Source organism: Cottoperca gobio, chromosome 19 (genome assembly GCF_900634415.1).
Source record: "Cottoperca gobio chromosome 19, fCotGob3.1, whole genome shotgun sequence".
NCBI lineage: Eukaryota > Metazoa > Chordata > Actinopteri > Perciformes > Bovichtidae > Cottoperca > Cottoperca gobio.
Genome location: NC_041373.1, coordinates 15,106,130 through 15,123,582, shown reverse-complemented (window position 1 = coordinate 15,123,582; position 17,453 = coordinate 15,106,130). Strand labels below are relative to the sequence as shown.

General features: G+C 43.0%; 1 protein-coding gene across 1 annotated transcript; it reads left to right on the top strand.

Moving 5' to 3' along the window:
• Positions 1-379: 379 nt before the first annotated feature.
• LOC115024437 (ubiquitin carboxyl-terminal hydrolase 31-like) lies at positions 380-15,487 on the top strand. The gene is given in 17 exon segments (XM_029455972.1): positions 380-1,951; positions 4,580-4,717; positions 4,830-4,918; positions 5,321-5,413; positions 5,656-5,791; positions 6,050-6,200; positions 6,394-6,574; positions 6,672-6,783; positions 6,884-6,978; positions 7,403-7,480; positions 7,621-7,750; positions 10,138-10,257; positions 10,358-10,583; positions 11,337-11,495; positions 11,588-11,740; positions 11,851-12,194; positions 12,196-15,487. Coding segments are annotated over 17 exon segments (3,894 nt in total). The 5' UTR covers positions 380-1,408; the 3' UTR covers positions 13,342-15,487.
• Positions 15,488-17,453: the final 1,966 nt, after the last annotated feature.

Here is a 17,453-nt window from a genome sequence, read left to right as displayed (position 1 = left end):
TTTGTATTTGTGAAGATTAAATATCTTTAGTTTTTTAGACTGTTGGTTGAAATTGTGTTTAGTTAATAGTGAGTGTTAAATAATGAGCAAGCAGATCAATTAATAATGAAAATAATCAGTTATTTGTACATATTAGATTAAAAAAAATGTGCAAATGACCATCAGATTAAAAAATAATAATTTGGGACAAGAAATGTTACATAAATAAACTAAATTAATCGCCCTAAAGGGACAGTCACACTGACTGATGGTAAGCTCTGTTCGGTTTCATAGTTGCAGCGTGTCCTAATATAATTACTATCTTATATAATGTATAATAAACTCTTTTTATTTTGTGTAATGGCGCTCATCAGTGTCCATGCTGTCCAGAGACGGAGCATCATCCAGCATCACATGCCGCTGTACCTGCTCTCCTCCAACATGGACCAGTGTTTGGCCCTGACGTCAGCCGTTACCGCCCTGCCTGCAGTATCATCGCTGCCTACAGATGAGGATGGAGACGGGAGAAGCGGCCTCGCCATGAATCCCATCCGGAGGTGGATTTAAGGCGCACGGACGGAGAGTGAGACCAAGCACTGGGGGAAGAAGAAGAAAAAAAAAAAAAAAACTTTCGCACCTGGGGGGGGGGATTACCGAAACGTGCACCTTTCTCTTCTGGCACACGAAGAGATGCTCCGCGGCGGCAAAACGCGAGGGAGCGGCGGGCTGTGCCGCTCCGGTCGGGCTGTTCCTCATCACTTTGGCAGAGCTCCTGCGAGCACTGTGGGCGCGATCTAGCGAAGACATCCACTTGATGGGGGGGGGGGGGGGGGGTAAATATCACCAAGCGGTGCGTTTTCAACATCATCGTGGATCCGATGACCAGAGAAGGTGAAGAAATGTATTTTAAAAGGGTGGAGCTGCGGTTTCTTTAATAAATGATGAGGAATTCCTCTCACTCTCAGCCCAATTGTGAATGGTTGATTTGATTGTGTATGCCCGACAGACACTGATACTCGAGCACAGCGCCTTGTTTTTGTGTCTGAACAATGACACAGGTGATGTTATGTCACCGGACCGACCGCTCGAGAGGATGATGGCTGCTGGCTGTTGCGGGACGACCCCGTGCGTTCATGTAAAGCGCCCTGACAGCGGCTCTCCATGGAGGCTGTTTACGCAATCCGACGCAGTGTTGCAAGTGGGCTGATTTGATGCTACTCGACCGTCTCCATGTGATAGCCTATGATCCCCCACACAACTGCCAGGCCTTTTGCGTTTCTGTGAAATATGCTCGGGCCTTGTGTGAAACATAAAGTGAAGGAGCTGTCACTTGTGCACGAAGGATGAGGCGATGCTCTGAAAACAGGGGGCCCTTTCTGGAATTAATTAAGGCGTAAAAAGCGGGAAAGAAAAGCCATCAAGACCGATCATGTCGAAAGTTGTCAGTAACAAGGAGAAGAAATCCTTCAGTAAAAAACTCTTCCGGAGAAGCTCGGTGCGCTCCGTTGGGAGCTTTATGAACAGAGTTCTGCGGACTCTGTCGACTCTGTCTCATTTCAGCACCGACGAGCAGGCCGCCGAGGACGAGAAGGACGACGCGAGTTCGATCCCCACCACCACCGGAGGGTCTCTCCCGTCCGACGACAGCGACTGCGGGGGTTTCCCCTTCGGAGACAAGGTGCCGGGTGTCGCCGGACTCAAGAACCACGGCAACACCTGCTTCATGAACGCTATCTTGCAGTGCCTGAGCAACACGGAGCTGTTCGCCGAGTATCTGGCTCTGGAGCAGTTTAAAGGCGGAGAGACGACCAGCAGCAGCAGCGACAAGGCCAAGTCCAACGGGGTGCTGGTGCAGAAGAAGGGGAGCCAGCAGCAGCAGCAGGATGCAGGGGAGGTGACTGAGCAGCTGTCCGGTCTGGTTCGGGCTCTGTGGACCTTCGAGTACACACCTCAGCACAGCAGAGACTTCAAGGTAGGCTGTGCATCATGCAGGGACACACACTGTGAGTCTTAATCATGTTATTGGGTTCAAAAATGTATCTCACAACAACTTACACAAAATGTGCATATGTGGATATAGAGGGGCTGGCTATGTGGTGCATATCAACCCAAATTAGATCCTGACTAGGATAAAGTTCAGTGCCCCTGATCTATTTTAATACTCGCAGAGGAACTTGAAACAAACTAGAGATGTCAGGTTATGAAGATCTTCTCAAGTTATTGTTTTTCTTCTGTTATCAGGAGCCTAGAGCTCAAATCTTTGTTATTGTTTCAGTGAGCATCTTTAGTCTAATTCACCAGTGTGACAGTTAGAAATGGCCTCATTGGCTAGCAGCTCAGCCCCAGTGTGTGCCTTTATCCTACCATTAAGGATAATATATGAACAGTAGCATCTATGCTGCAAAAATCCTACTTTAAAAAACAAAACATATTTTCTGTGCTCTGCCAAAACTGACATCTTAGTCCCACTGGTTAGTATAGAAAATATGAATTTTCCGTCCGTCAGAATAATTGCAGACAGGATCAGATGCAGTGATTACGCTCCGGCCTTGACTGACTGCTTTGCTTGTCAACAAGCCTCTGGATGCTGTATCTTCTCATATTGCATCAGTGGTTAGTCTGTTGTCTCACATGATTATCTTAAATCACATTTTATACATGATGTCACTCAAGGAATCCGGTTCCAGCACAGCTCACGGTCCCGATTTCAGTTGATGTAATATTTACACTTCCAATAAGCCTTTTTACAGGGTAATAAATCCTAATGAAACAGGTGAAGTCGCTGTTACTGTTACACTTCTTTCCTTAAAAGGCTGTTTCAGTCAGCTGTAATAAAACTGTTTTGGGAACGGCTTTATTGTCTGTCCCACACTTATCAGCTTTTGTTGCAGCCTCGTCTGCTTGTTCATCGCTTCGCCACATAAACCCGTTCTCTCAGCACCGCCTGTCACAAAGCTTTGTTCTTTGGCGAACGGCGATGCTTTTATTTTTACGTCTGATAACCTATTTTTTCTTCTTTCAAAAGTTCAAAATACACAACAGAGAGGAACTCAAATTGAAAAGGGACAATACAACACATTGCTTAGTCTTGACAGTGTTACTATTTCTGTCCTCTTTTTTTTTTCTGCCTTGGTTTCCAGCCAAAGTACAAACTGTCTGATTGGATATAGATTATCCTCTCCCCCGGCCTTGGATCTGTTGAACTCAGTTGGGAAATAGATTGAAAACCCAGACTATCAGGCACTTTGTATATACACAATATTTGTCAAACTTAGTGTTTCATTAGGGATAAACTAGGAATCCTGTCTCTATATCCAAAAGCTAATCTTTTATAATGCTTATGAACATTGTTTTGTTTAGTAACATCATCATTTGTAGAGCTTCATTCCTCATGCTGTAGAAACTGAACTTTGGCGAAGCATGCTGTTTTTGTGGTTCGTGCAACATTTCAGCTCAGCATGACATGTGACGGTTTCTCCTCAGACCACAATCTGAGCTTAAACTGAGAGCACTTAAAGATCATTAGGAAGACATCCGTAATAACAACACAGGGGAATTATCCGCTGCGTGTCAGAGTCTGTGTTCTCCCAGAAGCCATTGTTTCGAGGGTGTTTCTGCAACAACATCCAAAGCTGCACACGAGCTACACAAAGAGACGTTCAGAGACGATGTGATGGTGAAACAGAGCCAACACGAGGTGCTAGTGTGTAAACAACACAAGGTATCTGAAATCAATGGTGGATAAAACGATCAGATTTATTATTATTATGCGAAAATGGTATAAAATGCTGTTTTCCAGCCTCTCAAGTGTGTTTTTCATATCAAATTAAACTGAATATCGTTGGATTTTAGACATTTAAAGAAAGTTTGACTCTATTTCCTGACATTTTACAAACCAAACGATTAAATCGATTCATCTAGAAAATAATCTGCAGAGTATTATAGATGATACAAATAATCCTTAGTGTATTATAGGGAAATCAAACGAGTACCTGATTAGAAAGGAATTATTTGTAAGGAATAATCAGTTTCTTCTCACACTGTTTAATATATATATATTAGATATGACTCCTTGTATGTTTGACTAAATGTCCGTACATGTAGCTTCACTAACAGACACGCTCTGTTGCCGAGCCACAGAAGGAAGGCTAGTTTTTTTTATTTGCTCCACATCTTGTACAAAACGCTGAGGCTGCATTGGTAATGCCTTCAGGATGAGAGAGAAGGTCCCACGGGACAGACTGGGGAAGGCACATAGTGCACAGTCCCCTCACATCTTTGACCTTGCGTGACATTTGATAGCCTGTGGAGGTGACGTTACAGCTGCCTGTGTGGCTCTGTAGCCTACACACTCTTTTATCTCCTTTAGCTAATTGTCAGTGAGGTTACGCTGTCGATTTTCCGCCCCTGTCCTGGTTTTAAAAAGCTTCTCTGCGTCTCACCATCGCCCGCTCCTCTTGCTGACCTTTCGCATTGTGCTGATCATCACCCTGGTCGAACAAAGTGTTGAATATTTTATGATGCGGCGTGAATGTCGACAGAAATCATCTTTGTTTTAGGAGCTCGAACCATCCTTTGTTTGTTTTTTGTCCTGCTGCAGAATGTGGTGTCCAAGAGCGCCCTGCAGTTCAAGGGTAACTCCCAACACGACGCGCAGGAGTTCCTCCTCTGGCTGCTGGATCGAGTTCACGAAGACCTCAACCATATCATCCACCCGGACATCGGACCGCCCAGGAAGGTAAACAGCGACGTAGAACCAGTGATGGAATGTAACCGAGTACTTTAACTCAAAGTATTGTAGTTTTCTTCTCATGTAACATACATTATAATGTATTTGTTTGTTTCCTCAGCCTCCAGTAGAAGAGGAAAACCCCCCTGAAGGATCTCCACTACCAGCGCCTGGTTCTTTTGTACAGGAGTTGTTTCAGGCACAATACAGGTGAAACTTTCAACTGCTGATATGTAATCAGGTTATACGGACTGTAAATACTGATTTACTACCGTTAACAATAATGTTAATTATCTAAAAGTAATAAAACAAAGCTATGTCAAGAGAACTGTCTGGAAAAGGTCTGACATAAGCCAAACACGTAAGAGCTTTGTGAACTTAAGGTTGACTTACTAGGTTTTTCCGTGGCTTTTGACCATATCCCACGGCCTTCTTCAGAGAACACAACTTTCCTCGTGCGTCCTAAGAGCAGAATCGATCGTGATCACACACAAACAATTTTAATTGTTGAGCTTTAAAGTTGCTGCTAGAGGAATTAAGTTAAGGCTGTGCAAGTGTATCTCCCAAAACATTGAACTACAATAACAATTTTCTCATCATGTCTCTTTGTAGGTCCTCCTTGACTTGCCCTCACTGCCAGAAACAGAGCAACACCTTTGATCCTTTCCTCTGCATCTCACTGCCAATCCCGGTACCTCACACACGGTAAGGCGACTGTGCATCTGCTTTACGAGTGAGACAATATCTATCAGACGAAAAAAGAAAAGAAAAAAGTCCCCGCATCCAAAAAAAATACAAACGAGACAAGACCCAGTCTGAACCCAGAATTAAAAAGAATAATGATAAAAGTGTGACAGGAGAAAGTTAAAATTAGAAAACGCTGTCTATCTTTGAAACATCAGTCCAGCCGCGGTTATGAAATCCACAATTCATTTTGTGTGTTGCAGGCCCCTGTACGTGACGGTGGTGTACCAAGGAAAGTGCTCCCACTGCATGAGAGTCGGGGTGGCGGTGCCTCTTTCTGGCACCGTGTCCAGGCTGAGACAAGCTGTGGCCCAAGAGACCAAAATCCCTGCCCAACAGGTGCTGACTTATTACAAACGTCCCTTTTATTTCAGGCCGATGGATGATTAGAGGATTAAAGATAGGGTGTGCTGCTTTGAGTGTTTCCAGTGAGCCATGAGACAATTTGGCGGTCAGGTTTGTAGAACATATCATCAGTGCTTTATGAATATCTATCTCTATGTATTGTGTTTTCAGAAGCACCTCCTTTTTGTTCACACATTTGCATCACGTTAATTAATCCACACCACGCTGCTTTTCTTCCCCGTCTCTGCTCAGATCGTCCTCACCGAAATGTACTTTGACGGCTTCCACCGCTCCTTCTGTGACGACGACGACGACCTTGAGGTCATTCAGGAGAGCGACTCCATATTTGCCTTCGAGACACCTGAGCTATTCAGACCGGAGCAGATCCGCTCCAAGCGAGGCGGTACAACATCCTGTTTGTTCCCCAGAAATGAGTTTAGCTTTTTGTCTTATTAAGCCGGTAGGAGTCGAGATTAGATTAGAAATTGACTAACATGGGAGGAAATGCTTTATTCAGACAGCTGCTACACACACGTGGGGTTGATTTTTGAGTATTTAAATAAATAACCATTTCACATTTATATCTTTCTTTACAGGGAGCCCACATGCAAATCTCAACCAGAACAACATAAAGTATGGCACAGATAATAATAGGATATCCACACAAATACAAGAGCCGACGACCCCGCCTCAGAGTCCCAATAAGAACAGTGGGCAGGCTGAGAAGATTGTCCTGCTGGTGTGTAACAGAGCCTGCGCTGGACAACAAGGACGCAGGTATCGAACAAACAACTCGTGAAGGTTTCAATCATTATCCCAAAGTAAACTTTCAAACTGATGCCGGTGTGTTTCTTTGCTTTTGTAATTCCTGCAGGTTTGGTAATCCATTTATTCTGTATTTGGAGCGCACAGTGACATGGGATGTACTCCAGAAAGAGATCTTGGAGAAGATGCGGCATCTTTTGCGCCCTGGAGTCTTTGTGCAGGTGCAAACACTCAATACACACACTTTGATTTGAATAATCTTTTAACCACGCGTCATGTTTTTTTTTTTTTTTTAAATGTCTCATCCTTGATGGTCTGTAGGTAGGGCCCTTCACTTTGCGTGTGGTCGGAGTGGTTGGAATCACATATCTCTTGCCTCAGGAGGAGCAGCCGCTCTGCCATCCCTCTGTGGAGAGGTAATGTCACTTATCGCCACCAGGGGGTAGTGTACGCACTTGAATGGTCTTTATATAAACCCTGCAGTGAGTTCAATCCACTTACAGTTGATTGAAGAGCTTCACAGTATGTAGGCCGACTCTTGAGCGGTCAGAATATCTCCTGAGTTGTATAACAGTCCGATTTGATAGATTTCTTCTAAGAATGTTTTGACCTCTGTGGCTGTTGCATGGATATATAAAATGATGATATTTGCTTCTCTGCTGTATAGACCCTCAACTTCATTGAGGTTAAAGTTTGGCCAACTTTAAAATTAATTAATTAATTAATTAAAAACGTAATGCAGTGTAGCCTTGAATCATTCTGTACTCCTATAACTCTGCTTATTAGTCTCACCAGACCTAAATGACAAACATAAGGTTCTCTTAATCTAATTTTCAATAGGGCATACAAGTCTTGCGGTCCTGGAGGGCCACCTCATGTCAAGATTGTTGTGGAATGGGACAAGGAGACGAAAGACTAGTAAGTGACGTCTGAAGCTGAAATCGCACGCACTTCGTTTCGCTCGGGGCGGATGTGTGACGGGCACAAATACATGATGTAAATGTCTTTTGAAGTGTCCGTGTCATCCCTCTGTGACCTGTGCCGTCTCATGCCCGCAGTCTGTTCAAAAGGACCGAGGATGAATACATCCCAGATGCTGAAAGCGTGCGTCAAGTAAAGGAGCAACACCTGCAGCCTCAGACCTGCTCACTCGCCCAGTGCTTTCAACTCTACACCAAAGAGGAGCAGGTAGGCTGAGACTCTGTATCATGTAGGCTGAGACCTGTATCATGTAGGCTGAGACTCTGTATCATGTAGGCTGAGACTGTATCATGTAGGCTGAGACACTGTATCATGTAGGCTGAGACTCTGTATCATGTAGGCTGAGACTGTATCATATAGACTGAGACACTGTATCATGTAGGCTGAGACTGTATCATGTAGACTGAGACACTGTATCATGTAGGCTGAGACTCTGTATCATGTAGGCTGAGACTCTGTATCATGTAGACTGAGACACTGTATCATGTAGGCTGAGACTGTATCATGTAGACTGAGACTGTATCATGTAGACTGAGACTCTGTATCATGTAGGTTGAGACTCTGTATCATGTAGACTGATACTCTGTATCATGTAGACTGAGACACTGTATCATGTAGACTGATACTCTGTATCATGTAGACTGAGACTCTGTATCATGTAGACTGAGACACTGTATCATGTAGACTGAAACTCTGTATCATGTAGGCTGAGACTCTGTATCATGTAGACTGATACTCTGTATCATGTAGACTGAGACTCTGTATCATGTAGACTGAGACTGTATCATGTAGACTGAGACTCTGTATCATGTAGACTGAGACTCTGTATCATGTAGGCTGAGACTGTATCATGTAGACTGAGACTCTGTATCATGTAGGATGAGACTCTGTATCATGTAGGCTGAGACTGTATCATGTAGACTGAGACTCTGTATCATGTAGACTGAGACTCTGTATCATGTAGGCTGAGACTGTATCATGTAGACTGAGACTGTATCATGTAGACTGAGACTGTATCATGTAGACTGAGACTCTGTATCATGTAGACTGAGACTGTATCATGTAGACTGAGACTGTATCATGTAGACTGAGACTCTGTATCATGTAGACTGAGACTCTGTATCATGTAGGCTGATACTCTGTATCATGTAGGCTGATACTCTGTATCATGTAGACTGAGACTCTGTATCATGTAGGCTGATACTCTGTATCATGTAGGCTGAGACTCTGTATCATGTAGACTGAGACTCTGTATCATGTAGACTGAGACTGTATCATGTAGACTGAGACTCTGTATGTAGGCTGAGACACTGTATCATGTAGGCTGAGACACTGTATCATGTAGGCTGAGACTCTGTATCATGTAGGCTGAGACTCTGTATCATGTAGACTGAGACTCTGTATCATGTAGGCTGAGACTCTGTATCCTGTAGACTGAGACTCTGTATCATGTAGGCTGAGACTCTGTATCATGTAGACTGAGACACTGTATCATGTAGACTGAGACTCTGTATCATGTAGGCTGAGACTCTGTATCATGTAGGCTGAGACTCTGTGTCATGTAGACTGAGACACTGTATCATGTAGACTGAGACTCTGTATCATGTAGGCTGAGACTCTGTATCATGTAGACTGAGACTGTATCATGTAGACTGAGACTGAATCATGTAGACTGAGACTCTGTATCATGTAGACTGAGACTCTGTATCATGTAGACTGAGACTGTATCATGTAGACTGAGACTCTGTATCATGTAGACTGAGACTCTGTATCATGTAGGCTGAGACACTGTATCATGTAGACTGAGACTCTGTATCATGTAGACTGAGACTGTATCATGTAGACTGAGACTCTGTATCATGTAGGCTGAGACACTGTATCATGTAGGCTGAGACACTGTATCATGTAGGCTGAGACTCTGTATCATGTAGGCTGAGACTCTGTGTCATGTAGACTGAGACACTGTATCATGTAGACTGAGACTCTGTATCATGTAGGCTGAGACACTGTATCATGTAGACTGAGACTCTGTATCATGTAGACTGAGAGTCTGTATCATGTAGACTGAGACTCTGTATCATGTAGACTGAGACTCTGTATCATGTAGGCTGAGACTCTGTATCATGTAGGCTGAGACACTGTATCATGTAGGCTGAGACTATGTATCATGTAGACTGAGACTCTGTATCATGTAGACTGAGAGTCTGTATCATGTAGGCTGAGACTCTGTATCATGTAGGCTGAGACTATGTATCATGTAGACTGAGACTCTGTATCATGTAGACTGAGAGTCTGTATCATGTAGGCTGAGACTCTGTATCATGTAGGCTGAGACTCTGTATCATGTAGGCTGAGACTGTATGTTCTCAACCTGTAAAGGAGCACTTCATCAAAAGTTAATTCAGTTAATGTATTACATTCCTATGCTATTCTATTCTTGCTATATAATAATCTTTATGAAATGTTTAAAAAAATGGCATCATTCACACCTTTTATTATTCAGAAAAAACACAAGTGTTAACAGGTAAAACAAAAAGAATAGAGCGTGAAGAGTTGACTCTTTAATAACACGTTATTCTTCACATTAATTTCAGCTCGCTCCTGATGATGCATGGCGATGCCCGCACTGCAAGCAGCTTCAGCAGGGAAGCATCAAGCTCAGTCTGTGGACCCTGCCAGACATCCTCATACTTCACCTGAAGCGCTTCAGACAGGTACTCACGCAGACCAATAAAGGTGCCAAAATGTTAAGATTTCCAAAAGAAAAAAATAAATATTTTCATATTAAATGCCATGAATGTGTCAAAACTTCAGGATGGGGATCGAAGAATGAAGATGCAGAACATGGTGAAGTTCCCGCTCACGGGCATGGACATGGCTCCTCATATGGTGAAGAGGAGCCAGAGCAGCTGGAGTCTCCCCTCCCACTGGTCACCCTGGAGACGGCCTTATGGGATGGGCCGTGACCCGGAGGACTATCTTTATGACCTGTACGCCGTGTGTAATCATCATGGGACCATGCAGGGAGGACACTACACAGGTAGCCGAGCAACACCAACAACCAATAAGCTTCGGCCTGTTGTTGTATTAAGGCGAGACACACTCGTTCCTTCATGCACCGGTCAATGTTGAGAGTTTGGAGCTATTTTGCTTCCATAGCATTTCTTCTTTCAGACTAATGGAAAGAAAACATCCAACATTCTAATTAAGGTTTTTTATATTACTACACTTTGTCTAATTTTGTCTGTAAGTTTCTTCTGAATTCACTAAAGGTTAGTATAAGAATAAGCGTATTTAAATGTTTCAGAAAACTTGAAATACAAAAAATAATTGTCTTAACGTAAGTCATCAACTGTGAAGTTTCACACAATGTATTGACCTTACAACACATATATTTAAAGGCTCTCAGAATTATAGTCTTAGCCAGAAATCTCCACTTCAGCAGCACTTATATACACTAAACATTCCCTCTCATCCCCATCTATATTCTCAAGGTGTTTACTGAGGGGTTTGTTAATATATCATTGATAGCCGGATTGATACAACATTTTATTCCTAAACATTGACTTGTTATGGCTGTTGACAGCATTTTCTGATTTATGAAGATATGTAAAATTCCCTCTGTAAAAACCTTTACCTCTAATATGTCAACAAATGAAACAAGCATTTTGAACCTGGCTTTATCCAATGTTCAGGTTTGTGTTTCGTAAATGAAAATACAAATACATAACTGTCTTAAAATGTTTCCTAAAATGTTTCCAAGATCTTTCTAATATTTCGCTGTGTCTTGCAGCTCACTGTAAGAACTCCATAGATGGACAGTGGTATTGCTTTGATGACAGCGATGTTCAGCCCATAGCTGAAGATGAGGTCTGCAAGCAGACGGGCTACATCTTGTTTTATCAAAGACGTGCAACAATTCCATCCTGGTCTGCCAACAGTTCTGTGGGAGGTAATATTTATTCATTATAAGCTCGTACAATCTCTTATATACATGTTTAAATATATTATACATGTTCAGCCGCTGTCTGTTTGGGACTTCAGGATCCACCAGTTCCTCTTTGTGTGAGCACTGGATCAGTCGGCTGATGGGCAGCCGTCCACCGAGCCAAGCCTCCTCTGGGTCCTCCAGACGCACCTCACTGGCCTCCCTCTCGGAGTCCGCCGAGTTTGCTGGTGAACGGAGCGAAGATGACGGTGATATAGACTCCTCCTACTACACACGGTTTCCCACTTGTTTTCAAGGTGACAAATATGAATATTGTCTTGAAGAATCTTATATTGATGTGTTTCTTTCTACCATGCAGGCTTATCGAGCCGGCCCTCAGTAAGAGGTATGCAAAGACAAACATTCTCCTCCAGATCTTCCATTGCCAGCCCACTGGTGCTAAGTGAAAATTGCACTAAACCATCCTGGTCCCACTCTGCTAAGCTCCAACTCCGTTCCAACTCTCCCTCGCGCTTCTCCCTGGAGCCTCACTCCTCCCCGACGCTGGAGAGGATAGGAGAGGTGGCTGATACCGCCTCCTGCTTCTCTGGGTCACCTAAACCAGACAGAGCGTCAGGAAGCAAGTCGGCCCTCGCAGCTTTGGATGGTAATTCAGACAGTAGGAGGCTGATAGAGCAGGTTCACTCCAAGGCTGTGGCGCAGGTCCGAGCAGAAGAGCTCCACCCAGGCTGGGGACAACAACAATGTAGTCACGTCTGCTGAGCAGGTCAGTCCTCGACACAGCGCCGCTGCAAAGGACCTGAAACCGAGAAATGGAGCTGCAGATAGCGCCGGTGTTAAAAGGACCTCAGCAAGTCCCAAGAAGCGTCCTGCCACCTCCTCAACGTCATCCAGCTCTCTGTCTCCTGCATCCCCGGCCATTGACAAGTTGCCGTCTCGAACACAGACCAAGAGTGCAGCATCAGCAGCAACCCCCAAGGACAAAAGTGATGGACCGCCTAAAACTAGCAAGGCCGGTTCCTCGAGAACAGCGACCCCCTCCAAGAAAGGGTCATCCCAAACCCCGGAGGTATTACACCCGGACTCTGCCCAACAGAGGAAGAATGGTTCTCCAGGATTACAAAGCTCACACCCTCAGAGGAGGACATCACCCAGAGGGGGAGGCGAGAAAAGCTCAGCCTCAGGACGGACTAAAGCAGCAGACAGGAGCACGAGTCGTGAATCATCACGGACTAACGCAGAAAATAAGGTTAACCAAGGAGGGCCTCCCTCTAGGTCGAGTGCTGCTATTAGAGCGGAGGGCAGGCCGGGCCGTGCTGTGGAGAACAGGCCACCGGGTCGCAGCTCGAGCAGTAGCTCCTCCATTACTAGTCTCAGATCCTCGAGTGTCGGTGTTACCTCTGCAGCCCCGCCATCAAGGGGGCCTCCAAGGAACATTAAGACAGAGGACAAAGGTTTATCCTTCTTTAAAACTGCCTTGAGGCCCAAAGAGACCCGTAAGTCAGCTGATGGTGGGAAAGCAGGGGTGGTAGAGGCTAAAGCGAGTCCAGAGGATGGAGGTGGGGACGCAGCTCGAGAGGGAATCCCACACGGGGCGAGCAAGAAAGCCCAAAATGTGGCTTCAGAGGCCCAGAGTCATGTGACCACAGCCAAAGACAAGGAATCCTCTAAGGCGTCCGCTGCAGCTAAGCATTCACTGCTGCCCTCCACAAAGTCCAAGCTCTCGGGAGCAGAAACAACCACCCAGTCCTCCGCCAATGCAAAAGACCCTTTGAAGAAAGAGCCTGCTAAAAAGACAATGCCGTCCAGGAAGATCCCCATTACACAAACTAGCCAGAGGGCCAAGTGACATTATTTTAAAGGCCTGATAACAATCTCTCTCGTGCAGCTCTGAGGTGTTTTAACCATCAAAAGTCGACCCCAGCGTCTGACAAACATCTTTAAAGCACCTGTAGCTTTTCAGTGGTTACTGAATACCAGCTGCCATACCGGACTCTTACCGTCCACATTGTTAAATAGTTATTTAGGAATGGATTTTAACAAAGCACTTTGTATGGATTGCATTGATTTTGAGGAATATATACTGTATTGTAAATAAGCATGGACTGCACATGTATTGAAATTATTGCCTTGTTCTGTCTGTAGCATAGTCGGAAGAAGTACATCTCAGTAGGAGGTGAAAATAAAAGTGACTTTGCACAATATGGAAAGCGCATATGATGATGGAAAGCAACTTTTGAGATACATCAAACACGGACAACTCAGTCACCAAAGGAAGTTTACTGGCAATTTTTAACATGCTGATGCAGTGAATCATTTCCAAAAATCTTTATGTACAGCTCTCTTCGTCAGTATCGAGAGCCACATGTCAACAAACATCAGTGCCTCAGATAATCAAAGTATGTAATCTGAATTGTATAACTGCAGGTGTTGGTAAATTTATAATTAAATTTTAATATTTATTAAGCACTAAAAATGTAATTTCAAGTCAAACACAATTTAGCCTATTTAACCTGAACTGCTGTTTACATATGCTCCTTGATGTAGTTTGATGCAGCCTTTTAAGAAGTGTTTTTGCGCAGCCAGAATCAAAACTGTCGCTGAGAGGCCCGAGGGGGGAAAAGTGCAGGAATGAAGCATGTGTTGTTAAATGTCTGGAGACGTTGGTTCGTAAAAGTTCTTAAATGTTTGTGTTTTATTTACCAGTAAATGACCTGTTACCCCCTCAGACAACCTCCCGCCCGTCACCACCTCTGCCCTCCAGCTGCTGATGCCAACACTTAAACTGCAGCGCCCATGTTCCTCATGGGGGATCAGCCTCTTCAGACTGCCAGACATCTCCAAACATTCCTCTCAGATGAACACAGGGTTAATGTAAAAACAAAAACAAAAAAGCCACTATACGCGCACATATTCAAAGACAGCTGGGATGCCTTGGCTGAAAACACCATACATGTACATAGAGCATTATGGGATGTTTGAGTCAGCCCGTCTTCTGTCGTCACATGTGACATCACAGCTTGTGCACATCTTTAGCTTGCATCGCAGAGTAACACTGAACGCACTGACATAGACTGAGAATAAGAGATCACCACTCATGAAGTATATGACAGTTTGTTGCATGATAAATTGCTTATGCATGCACTTAACTATGCAAGCAGATTCTTGCTAATGCCCACACTGAGTATGTAGAAGTGCTACTCTTGGATGTGTATATATTTCTAACTGTATATTTTTCCAAATGCCAGCATCCGAGAGCATGTTAAGGCATCCTTTATTAAAGCTTTGTTTGCACATTTCTTCAAAGTAATATACATTTTGTATGAATGATAAGTATTGCTCATTCACCCTCTCAAAGTAAATCAACTCACTTGCAAATGAATGATTTCTGTATTGTGTTCATTTGTCTCACGTTCTTCCTCACGATGTCCAACCTTTAGCGACTTTTCTAATAGAGGCTGCAGTTTACAGGTTGTGGTTGTAACTTTCATTTATCATCTGTAATAATTTGAGATGTAAGACAGACAGTTTTATAGAAGAACTAACTACGGGCTTGTCGTCTTCTAAATCTAAACATTTTGACAGGTTATGCCGGGACTATCAGGACAAGATGCTGAACTAACCTCGGCTGTCTTCTGCTTTTGTCTGAACACCTGAGAAGTAAAAATGTGCAATATATTCTCCAATATTTTATATTGTTTTTAATTCAATTCTTGTGTGATCAAACCTCAAGCCTGTCTTAAAAGAAACTACAGCAAAAGACAGATAAGCTGTACATGTTTCACTGTGAAAGATTGCACTTGAAGGCATCATTAAGTGGTTATGTAACAGGATTAATCCACACAAATACACATTTAATAATACCAGTTGTAATTACATACATCTGAATTATAGATTTACTCAACGTCACAGTGAAGGAGGAGTGTTCATGAGTAATCCACAAACTACTTTACTATCTGGCACATGGTGCAGAATAAAATGAAGTTTTATCTTTAGTGCCTGGTGGCTACAGTGTGTTATTACTGTGCTATTACAACACATATATACATTGATATATGTGTGCCACATGAACAATAAGTCAAACTGTGCAGTGCTACCGAAATGCTTCCCCCCCCCCCCACAAAAGCATGAGAATTATTTTATTTTTCCATTCCTATTCTGTGATATAATGTAATGTTTGACATGTTTGTGGGGTAGCAGTGTGTGTGTGTGTGTTCTTGATTTAACAAGACAAACAACGACAACAAAATAAAAATAATGTCATTGAGTTACATCTTGTTGACATATTTAGATTTGGATTATGTGTTTCACATTTATAGTTAGTGTATCTTCTTGTACACTTCTCATTTCCCCCACCGGGTGGAGCTCAGTGTTTGTCTAAAAACAACAGCAGACACAAATATAATGAGGGAGCGAAATAAAGCAACGCTTAACGAATTGTCACCGAGAAATGCACTTTGATTTCAACTTGTGAGATTGCTCAAAATATATAGTGCCGTCAAATCCAATGCTTGTCAGTGAGGCAGATGATATGCTATTAAAACTACAGCACCATCATTTATTTAGAGCTGATTCAATTGTGTTTTTATTAGTTTGGCCCAAGGCTGGGTATATTAAGAGTAAATGCTGTCTCTTTGTCTGTCTATTCTTGTAATTTTGTATAACAGTCATCAGTTTTGGGAAATTACATTTCCACCCCTCTCACTTCTCTCCTCTTGTGCAGTCTGAGAAGCGATGACATTATTTTTTTAAATGGCCTGTGGTGCGACAGGACTGCAACATGCTTCTCTTCACACGCAGCAGAAATGGCTATGTGTTGTACAGCTCATCATAAATTAACATTTCGGTCTGGTATTCTACAGAAAAGTGTGATATTGCTCAATTAATATGCATGTATGAATGTAATTAGAAAACTCACAGACTGCAACCCGGCGCAAGATCTTTCTGTAAAGGAGCCAGCCTCCTCTAGTGCTGAAATCAATAATCATTTGCCAATTGTATCAGTTCCAAGAGAACATCATTAGCAAGACTTCAGTGGAGAATTCAGCAACTTATATCTGAATTTAACCGTGACATTACCCTCCCTGACTCCTGAACATAATGCATCTAACGTGCTGAATTAGTTTACATATTTTTGGTTTTGTGACATTAATGTTCTCAATGCATTGCAGAAAAGCAATCTAATCGTATTGATCAATCTAATCTTGGTATCTCCTGTGGCCAAATTCGATCCTTAGTGCTGCTGCAATGTCTCCATTTTGAGACACTCTGTCCCTGGATAGAAGGAGACGACGAGCAGGACCTTTGTGATTAGCTTTCACTTTTCCCCCTGCTCGCTGTTGGATGGATGGATTGATGCTATGACTACTGGGGTGACAGCAACATGCAGAGGTTTGTCCACAATCTCATAAAAACTATAGTATACCACATACACTAGAAAATCAAATTCAATAAAGCTGCAACACTCTGAACCTCACAATTATGCCACAGACATTTTGTTCAGGTCTGTGATTGTGCTGATGTTGTATGGCAATGTTTTATATTAAAATACATAACATACTGTAATAAAATGTGTTTTGCAGTATATCTTACATATTTTGATATGCACCATGACCATGGAGTTGAATTACTACCTCTTTGATACAATTTCAACACACTGATTTGTAGTATATGTTGCAGCACTATTAAATGTACAGGTGTTTATCATGTTGTGTCAGCTATCTGATATTTTGACATGGTGATTTTTTACTGAAACCCCAAAGGAGTCTGGGTAATTTAGACACTGACAAAAAACACGAGAAAAAAAGGTGCAAGTGGAAAACCCCTCAAATCAGAAATGTTGGTGTGTATAGATCAGAGAGCAAAATAATGTAGCCTATCACCCAGTTTCATTCAATAATCTTTATTAAAACATTTTTTTTTTAATGAAAATATCTTAAAGCAAGACTACACAACTTAAAA